This window comes from Macrobrachium rosenbergii, chromosome 34 (genome assembly GCF_040412425.1).
Source record: "Macrobrachium rosenbergii isolate ZJJX-2024 chromosome 34, ASM4041242v1, whole genome shotgun sequence".
Lineage (NCBI taxonomy): Eukaryota > Metazoa > Arthropoda > Malacostraca > Decapoda > Palaemonidae > Macrobrachium > Macrobrachium rosenbergii.
In genome coordinates this window covers 8,470,162-8,480,693 of record NC_089774.1, presented here as the reverse complement: position 1 = coordinate 8,480,693, position 10,532 = coordinate 8,470,162, and the positions used below count along the sequence as shown (strand labels likewise).

The following is a 10,532-nucleotide window of genomic DNA, read 5'->3' as shown; positions in this document are numbered from 1 at the left end:
TATATATATATATATATATATATATATATATATATATATATATATATATATATATATATATATATATATATATATATATGTATATATATATATATATATATATATATATATATATATATATATATATATATATATATATATATATATGTATATATATATATATATATATATATATATATATATATATATATATATATATATATATATATATATATATATATATATATATATATATATGTATGTATGTATGAATATATATATAACCAAATAATGCGGCGCTTTCAAGCGAAACATCAACTTGGATTTTCATCTCCGGGAAATAATATTAACTGACTGAACGATTGATTAATTCGAAATACTTCAAACGAAAAACCTACATCGTCTTTTCGGTATTAGACATGTTCGCGACAATCATTCCATCTTCATAGAGACAAGAGGAATGTTTCCTCTTTCCCAGATTTCCAGTCATTTGAAAGAATTTATTTCGAAAGAAAATTTCTCTTCGAGTTGAGCTGAGGGACTTCATAACGCGCGTGTGTGTGTGTGTGTGTGTGTTGAGAGAGAGAGAGAGAGATCGAAGACGTTACGAGGCTCCACTGAAGCCTCAGGGAGCCACGAAGTGCGAAGACGGAAAGAGACTCATCCGCGCCTTCTTCAGGTTATTCAGGAGATTCCACCTGGCTTTTTCAGATTCTAACCCTAAGGCGAACCACTCAGAATGGTAGTATTCATCATGAATAGTTGCAATATGAAATGTGTTCGATTTGTTAATAGTGTTTTGGCCCGGATCCCTCAAGTTGGACCCGTGGATTTTTCTATTATAACTAGTGTCCTCCAACCAAGATCTGTAGCGAGTGTCCTTAAGTGGAATTGGTTCGCTGGACTCTTGGTCGCACTTGGAGGAAGTTTCTATTATAAATTCCGCCAGGAGGAAAAGGCCCGCAGACATGCAGAAAAGGACAACCTGACCCTTCTTCGCCACATGGACAACTTGCGGGACATTTGTGACGACTGGAAAAAGACCGCGGAAGAAGCACGGCAAAAGAATAGAGACCTCTTAGACGACATCGACAACAAGGCAAAGGTTGAAGCTGCCCTCCAACAGAGGGTTACCAAACTGGAAAAGGCTTTAAACGACGAAAAACTCAGACATGTAGAAGAGGTAATGGACTTGGAAGAAGAAGCAAATAATCGGATTCAGATGACTGAAGAAAAGAACAAAGCTTTGAAGAAGATCATCGAGAAAAATCAAGCTCTGATTTCACGACAACGGCGAGAACTCGACGACCTGAATGGCCTCCTCACGTCAAAAGATTTGGAAAGAGAACGCCTGAGAAACGACCTGGCAGCGGTTGGTCGTGAGAAAGAAGACCTTCTCACAATTCTGCAGGAACGAGAGGAATTCATAAGGGAACTGTCGGAAAGGCTGTTCCAGATGACCGAAGAGAGAGATCAGCTGGAAAGAGAAATTGAGGATCTGATAGAGTTCCAAGAGGAGATGTTTGAACCATTTTCTCTGATCCATATGGCAAATGCAGTGCTCAGAGAGATGAATGAGAGAGCCTTCAAGGAAAGTTTCCTCAGGGAAGCTGCTCTCCGAAAGGTTATCGCTCATTTGGAAGAGGAATTATCTACCAAGGAAAAAACCTACAATCAAGCTCTCGAGGAACGTGATGAGGAATTCCAGAGGAAACTGGAAAAGGCCCACACTTACGTCGAAGAGTTAGAGTCTGCAAACGAAAAGCTGAAGCATGCCAATGAGGAAAATGAGGCGTCAATTGTGAAACGCCAGAATGAAATTGATGAATTGAATGGCCTTGTAACAAAACAAGGATTAGAATTGAATAAAGGCCGACTTGACATGCAGGAGATGAAGAAGAGAGAGAATGGGCTGGAAAACGAACGCTCCTCTCTACAGAAACGCTTGACAGAACAAGAGGCCGAGGCGAAAATACTGAAGGAAGAGAGCTGGAAGGGAAACGAGCGAGTAAATGAATTGGAAGCTCGCAACGAGGAATTAGAAAACCAGCTGGCAGCCTTTGGTCATGAGAAAGAAGACCTCCTCAGAAGTCTGCAGGGACAGGAGGAAATCAAGAAGGAATTGTCAGAAGAGAAAGAGAGGCTCAGAGGAGAAATGAAGAAAGAGCAGAGCCTGAAAGAAGCACTCAGAGAGGAATTGGAGAAGGCCAAGCAGGTGAATCGTGACCTCGCCGAGGAAATGGACGACGCCGAAGCTTCTTTCCAGAAGAGGACTGGTGAACTGGAAGATGAATTACGTCAGAAGGAAAAGGAAAATGCACAACACAGAAGGCATATAGAGAGCTTGGAAAACGAGAAGAAATCAGTGGCAGAGGAGAGCGAGCAAAGAGAGAACGAGTTGCGAGATGCCCATGATCTGCTCAGAGGGAAGTTGGAGGAGGCCAGTGTGAGGAACCAGGACCTCCTTCAGGAAATCGCCCAAAAGGACAACAACGAAGTTGCCCTCCTGCAGAGAATTGAAGACACTGAGGAGGAAAAGAGGAAACTAGAAAGTGAAAGGAAAATTTTCACACTTGCATACGAGGACCTGGAAAGGAGGATTCAGGACCTGGAGAGGAGGAACAAAGACCTAGAGAAGAGGAATGAGGACCTAGGGAAGAGGAATGAGGACCTAGAGAAGAGGAACGAGGACCTAGAGAAGAGGAATGAGGACCTAGAGAAGAGGAACGAGGACCTAGACAGGACGAACGCCAAAGAAGACGCCATCATCAGAAAGCAGCGTCAGGTAATCAAAGACGTTTACGCCCACATGGGCAATGATGAAGGCGGAGATGATAGACATGATAGGAGAAGACCTGGAACAAGAAGAAGAAAACCGATTAAGAACTGTATGGCGATGGTGAAGAGCCTGCCTGAAGATTCGTCTGGTGCCTCGAGAGACGTCCCTGCAGACGAAGAAGTGGAATCAGGAAGAGATGATCCCGATGCCAGCCACTAGCATAGCTGATGGAGGAGGTCTTTTGGCTGGCAGTGCAGCAGAAGGATGCAGGGCTGAGGCACTCCGAAGGGCACCGTGGACGAGTTACAGCTTGGCTTGACGACTGCAGGGTCGAAGATGCACCTCTGGCAGCGTGGGAAGGACTCCAAGGTGATCCTTCCGAGGTTCCTCTGAAGGCGTTCCCCACGCCTTCGAGGTTCCTCCGAAGAATTACCCCACACCTTCCGAGGTTCCTCTCAAGGTGTTCCCCACACCTTCTGAGGTTCCCTGAATGCGTGGCCGGGGTCCTTCCTTAGCTGCCTTTGGTGTGTGTTCGACCTAGCAGTCGTCAGGCTAGTCTGTGACTCATTCATTTGCCCTAGGAGTTGTCTCTGCCTCGTCAGTCAAGCCTGACTGACTAACATCATCACTTTTCCCTGCTGCACAAAACACAACATTTAACCTAGCCACTGAGGATGGGCCAGCCAGCCCATCCCCAGTGCCGGTCCCAAGCCCGGATAAATAGGGAGGGTTGGAATACGCCCGTAAAATGTTCACCAAAACCACAGAAGTGAAATGAGCTGTTGAAAGATTTGATCTATTCTATAAGATCTCAAAGTTATAAAGACCACAGCCTTTTCCCTCTTCTTGAGATCCTGCAACTGCTATCTATGGTAAAGTAATAATAATAATAATAATAATAATAATAATAATAATATTAATAATAATAATAGTTGCAGGATCTTATGAGGTAAGAAAAGACTGAGGTCCATACAGCACCAAAACTTCAAGGTATATATATATATATATATATATATATATATATATATATATATATATATATATATATATATATATATATATATATGTATGTATATATATAACCAAATAATGCAAATAATGCGGCTTTCAAGCGAAACATCAACTTGGATTCGAAATACTTCAAACGAAAAACCTACATCGTCTTTTCGGTATTAGACATGTTCGCTACAATCATTCCTCTTTCCTCGATTTCCAGTAATTTGGAAACATTTATTTCGAAGGAAAACTTCTCTTCAAGCTGAGCTGAGGGACTTCATAACGCGTGTGTGTGTGTGTGTGTGTGTGTGTGTTGAGAGAGAGAGAGAGAGAGAGATCGAAGACGTTACGAGGTTCCACTGAAGCCTCAGGGAGCTACGAAGTGCGAAGACGGAAGGAGACTCATCCGCGCCTTCTTCAGGTTCTTCAGGAGATTCCACCTGGCTTTTTCAGATTCTAACCCTAAGGCGAACCACTCAGAATGGTAGTATTCATCATGAATAGTTGCAATATGAAATGTGTTCGCTTTGTTAATAGTGTTTTGGCCCGGATCCCTCAAGTTGGACCCGTGGATTTTTCTATTATAACTAGTGTCCTCCAACCAAGATCTGTAGCGAGTGTCCTTAAGTGGAATTGGTTCGCTGGACTCTTGGTCGCACTTGGAGGAAGTTTCTATTATAAATTCCGCCAGGAGGAAAAGGCCCGCAGACATGCAGAAAAGGACAACCTGACCCTTCTTCGCCACATGGACAACTTGCGGGACATTTGTGACGACTGGAAAAAGACCGCGGAAGAAGCACGGCAAAAGAATAGAGACCTCTTAGACGACATCGACAACAAGGCAAAGGTTGAAGCAGCCCTCCAACAGAGGGTTACCAAACTGGAAAAGGCTTTAAACGACGACAAACTCAGACATGTAGAAGAGGTAATGGACTTGGAAGAAGAAGCAAATAATCGGATTCAGATGACTGAAGAAAAGAACAAAGCTTTGAAGAAGATCAACGAGAAAAATCAAGCTCTGATTTCACGACAACGGCGAGAACTCGACGACCTGAATGACCTCCTCACGTCAAAAGATTTGGAAAGAGAACGCCTGAGAAACGACCTGGCAGCGGTTGGTCGTGAGAAAGAAGACCTTCTCACAATTCTGCAGGAACGAGAGGAATTCATAAGGGAACTGTCGGAAAGGCTGTTCCAGATGACCGAAGAGAGAGATCAGCTGGAAAGAGAAATTGAGGATCTGATAGAGTTCCAAGAGGAGATGTTTGAACCATTTTCTCTGATCCATATGGCAAATGCAGTGCTCAGAGAGATGAATGAGAGAGCCTTCAAGGAAAGTTTCCTCAGGGAAGCTGCTCTCGAAAGGTTATCGCTCATTTGGAAGAGGAATTATCTACCAAGGAAAAAACCTACAATCAAGCTCTCGAGGAACGTGATGAGGAATTCCAGAGGAAACTGGAAAAGGCCCACACTTACGTCGAAGAGTTAGAGTCTGCAAACGAAAAGCTGAAGCATGCCAATGAGGAAAATGAGGCGTCAATTGTGAAACGCCAGAATGAAATTGATGAATTGAATGGCCTTGTAACAAAACAAGGATTAGAATTGAATAAAGGCCGACTTGACATGCAGGAGATGAAGAAGAGAGAGAATGGGCTGGAAAACGAACGCTCCTCTCTACAGAAACGCTTGACAGAACAAGAAAACCAGCTGGCAGCCTTTCGTCATGAGAAAGAAGACCTCCTCAGAAGTCTGCAGGGACAGGAGGAAATCAAGAAGGAATTGTCAGAAGAGAAAGAGAGGCTCAGAGGAGAAATGAAGAAAGAGCAGAGCCTGAAAGAAGCACTCAGAGAGGAATTGGAGAAGGCCAAGCAGGTGAATCGTGACCTCGCCCAGGAAATGGACGACACCGAAGCTTCTTTCCAGAAGAGGACTGGTGAACTGGAAGATGAATTATGTCAGAAGGAAAAGGAAAATGCACATCACAGAGGGCATATAGAGAGCTTGGAAAACGAGAAGAAATCAGTGGCAGAGGAGAGCGAGCAAAGAGAGAACGAGTTGCGAGATGCCCATGATCTGCTCAGAGGGAAGTTGGAGGAGGCCAGTGTGAGGAACCAGGACCTCCTTCAGGAAATCGCCCAAAAGGACAACAACGAAGTTGCCCTCCTGCAAAGAATTGAAGACACTGAGGAGGAAAAGAGGAAATTAGAAAGTGAAAGGAAAATTTTCACACTTGCATACGAGGACCTGGAAAGGAGGATTCAGGACCTGGAGAAGAGGAACAAAGACCTAGAGAAGAGGAACGAGGACCTAGAGAAGAGGAACGAGGACCTAGAGAAGAGGAACGAGGACCTAGAGAAGAGGAACGAGGACCTAGAGAAGAGGAACGAGGACCTAGACAGGACGAACGCCAAAGAAGACGCCATCATCAGAAAGCAGCGTCAGGTAATCAAAGACGTTTACGCCCACATGGGTACGATGAAGGCGGAGATGATAGACATGATAGGAGAAGACCTGGAACAAGAAGAAGAAAACTCCGATTAAGAACTGTATGGCGATGGTGAAGAGCCTGCCTGAAGATTCGTCTGGTGCCTCGAGAGACGTCCCTGCAGACGAAGAAGTGGAATCAGGCAGAGGTGATCGCGATGCCAGCCACTAGCATAGCTGATGGAGGAGGTCTTTTGGCTGGCAGTGCAGCAGAAGGATGCAGGGCTGAGGCACTCCGAAGGGCACCGTGGACGAGTTACAGCTTGGCTTGACGACTGCAGGGTCGAAGATGCACCTCTGGCAGCGTGGGAAGGACTCCAAGGTGATCCTTCCGAGGTTCCTCTGAAGGCGTTCCCCCACGCCTTCCGAGGTTCCTCCGAAGAATTACCCCCCCCCCACACCTTCCGAGGTTCCTCTCAAGGTGTTCCCCCACACCTTCTGAGGTTCCCCTGAATGCGTGGCCGGGGTCCTTCCCTAGCTGCCTTTGGTGTGTGTTCGACCTAGCAGTCGTCAGGCTAGTCTGTGACTCATTCATTTGCCCTAGGAGTTGTCTCTGCCTCGTCAGTCAAACCTGACTGACTAACATCATCACTTTTCCCTGCTGCACAAGACACAACATTTAACCTAGCCACTGAGGATGGGCCAGCCAGCCCATCCCCAGTGCCGGTCCCAAGCCCGGATAAATAGGGAGGGTTGGAATACGCCCGTAAAATGTTCACCAAAACCAAAAGTGAAATGAGCTGTTGAAAGATTTGATCTATTCTATAAGATCTCAAAGTTATAAAGACCACAGCCTTTTCCCCTCTTCTTGAGATCCTGCAACTGCTATCTATGGTAAAGTAATAATAATAATAATAATAATATTAATAATAATAATAGTTGCAGGATCTTATGAGGTAAGAAAAGACTGAGGTCCATACAGCACCAAAACTTCAAATATATATATATATATATATATATATATATATATATATATATATATATATATATATATATATATATATATATATATATATATATATATATATATATATATATATATATATATATATATATATATACATACATACATACATACATACATAAAAAACTTGTAAGAGAGGACAGCGAGAAGACTGGGAATCATTTCTTCTTTTTTATTTACACCAACGTTTCGGGAATCCTTTCCCATCTTCAGGGCCATAAACAGAATTAATTGTTACAATGTTAGAAAGTATGCTAAAATAAGTTAATAATTATAAGAAATCTAGCTCTGTAATATAACATTTGTGAAGTCAAAAGTAAAAAAAAAAAGACTACAAAGCAACTTCAAGCTAAAAGTAAATTAAAAATATACATAATTCAGTGAAATAAGAGATAAAATACCCAAAAAAGAAATAAAAAAGGAAAGGGTTTTGACGGACTTTCTGTTAAGGGGACCGATAAAACCAACTTCCTTTTTTATTGTAAAAATTAATTCTGTTTATAGCCCTGAAGATGGGAAAGGATTCCCGAAACGTTGGTGTAAATAAAAAGAAGAAGTGGTTTCTAGTCTTCTCGTCGTCCTGTTTATTATGTATATACATATATATATATATATATATATATATATATATATATATATATATATATATATATATATATATATATATGTGTGTGTGTGTGTGTGTGTGTGTGTGTGTGTGTGTGTGTGTGTACATAAATAAAGGCAATTTTCACGATGAAAAAGCGAAACAACTGAGTAGTTTCAATATGTACGTATGTTTATATGTATATATATATACAATCATGAAGCTACAAATGTCATTTAACATCAAATACACGCTACTTCGGGAATATCCCCGATGGGGAATTATCACCGAAGGGAATTTATAAGAGGTAAATGGATCGGCGCTGCCGGGTCCCGATCCCTCGACACAATTACCTTCCAGCAACTCCAGTCGACGGTCTACCAACTGAGCCATCAAGTGGGTAGACCATCAACTGGAGTCATTGGAAGGTAACTCTGTCGAGGGATCGAGACCCGGCAGTACCGATCCATTTATCATTTATAAATTCCCCTTCAGAGATAATTCCCCATCAGGGATATTCCCGAAGTAGCGTGAATTTGATGTTAAACTGTATTTGTAGCTTCACGATTGTACATATACATATATATGTACATACATATGTATAACTGAATCACGAACGTATGCAGCATGATGAATGAATAAATCAGGATCCTGGCATAAACAAAGGCAGTTGAAACCATTCAGTTGCTTCACTTTTCCTTCGTGGAAATTGCCTTTATTTATGTACACACACACACACATACACACACACACTAATATATGTATACATATATATATATATATACATACATACATACATACATACATACATACATACATACATACATACATACAATTTTCAATTTTATATATTCCCTGAAACTTTGCTGCTGAATAGAACCTCAGTATTTTCTCACTTCATAAGACCCTGCAATTATTATTATTATTATTATTATTATTATTATTATTATTATTATTATTATTATTATTATTATTATTATTATTATTATTATTATTACTTTACCATAGATAGTAGTTGCAGGATCTTAAGAATTGAGAAAAGGCTGAGGTCTTTATAGCTTTGAGTTCTTATAGAACAGATCAAATCTTTAAACAGCTCATTTCACTTTGGTTTTGGTGAACATTTTACGGGCATATTCCAACCCTCCCTATTCATCCGGGCTTGGGACCGGCACTGGGGATGGGCTGGCTGGCCCATCCTCAGTGGCTAGGTTAAATGTTGTGTTTTGTGCAGCAGGGAAAAGTGATGATGTTAGTCAGTCAGGCTTGACTGACGAGGCAGAGACAACTCCTAGGGCAAATGAATGAGTCACAGACTATCCTGACGACTGCTAGGTCGAACACACACCAAAGGCAGCTAGGGAGGGATCCCAGCCACGCATTCAGGGGAACCTCAGAAGGTGTGGGGGAACACCTTGAGAGGAACCTCGGAAGGTGTGGGGGGGGAAAATTCTTCGGAGGAACCTCGGAAGGCGTGGGGGAGCGCCTTGAGAGGAACCTCGGATATAAATTCTTTCAAATTCCTGGAAATCTGGGAAAGAGGAAACATTCCTCTTGTTTCTATGAAGACGGAATGATTATAGCGAACATATCTAATACCGAAAAGACGATGAAGATTTTCCGTTTGAAGTATTTCGAATTAATCAGTCGTCCAGTCAGTTAATATTATTTCCCAGAGATGAAAATCCAAGTTGATATTGCGCTTGAAACAGCCGCATCATTTTATTATTATTACATATATATATATATATATATATATATATATATATATATATATATATATATATATATATATATATATATATATATATATATATATATATATATATATATATATATATATATATATATATATATATATATATATATATATATATATATATATATATATATATATATATATATATATATATATATATATATATATATATATATATATATATATATATATATATATATATATATATATATTTATTCCTCTTTCACTTTCCAATGACCAACTCTCTCTCTCTCTCTCTGTCACTCTCTCTCTCTCTCTCTCTCTCTCTCTCTCTCTCTCTCTCTCTGTAAGCAGTAGATAAAACCAGTATTTTCTCCGGATAAATTTTTTGTTGCCAAACAACTTTGAACAGGAAATGAGAAATGATTACTTCCGTTGTAAAATAATGTCATATTTTAGTCAAATTTCAACTCTAATAAGAAATTAAATCCTTTCAATAACAAAAGCATAAAAAAAGAAATATGCTGGTTAAAAAGAACTGTTTAATTTCCTTTTGCAATGAAGCATAAAACTTGAATAAGCAACCAGTTTTTATTGCTGTACAAACATAAATATTATGACCTGTTCTAAGAATCATGCCATTGCTTATATTGCATTGGGGTTCTCATTTATCTAAAAGAGTGATTAAAAATTTTTTTAATGAATGTCACTATGGAAATTAAACTCTGCAAACCCCTTATCATATTCAGAATTTTCTTTTTATTATGTAGAAATGTTATGGAAAGTAATTAAATATAAATTCTAGTAATATCATGTACGTGAAATACATTTTTATATAATTTTGTAGCCAAAGAATTAAAACCATGTAATTAAAAGTGAAGTAACAGTGTAGTATGTTTAAAAATGATTTGCATTCTGTCTGAATAAAATGTTTATCTTCATATTTTATATCTTTCAACGTTTCATTACCACTGCAAGAACAGCATCCTTTTAACTGATGTGAAATTGCAAACATTGCAAGCCA

The 10,532-nt window shown here is 40.1% G+C and overlaps 2 protein-coding genes across 2 annotated transcripts; both read left to right on the top strand.

Moving 5' to 3' along the window:
- The first annotated feature begins 562 nt into the window (after nucleotides 1-562).
- On the top strand, nucleotides 563-3,090 carry LOC136855968 (trichohyalin-like). Its single transcript, XM_067133523.1, has one exon. It carries the CDS (start codon nucleotides 719-721, stop codon nucleotides 2,975-2,977), a length of 2,259 nt encoding a protein of 752 aa, XP_066989624.1. The 5' UTR covers nucleotides 563-718; the 3' UTR covers nucleotides 2,978-3,090.
- A 1,175-nt stretch (nucleotides 3,091-4,265) lies between these two features.
- On the top strand, nucleotides 4,266-6,295 carry LOC136856024 (trichohyalin-like). The gene is made up of 2 exons (XM_067133576.1): nucleotides 4,266-5,045; nucleotides 5,120-6,295. The coding sequence occupies exons 1-2, from the start codon at nucleotides 4,266-4,268 to the stop codon at nucleotides 6,293-6,295; spliced, it is 1,956 nt and encodes a 651-aa protein (XP_066989677.1).
- Nucleotides 6,296-10,532: the final 4,237 nt, after the last annotated feature.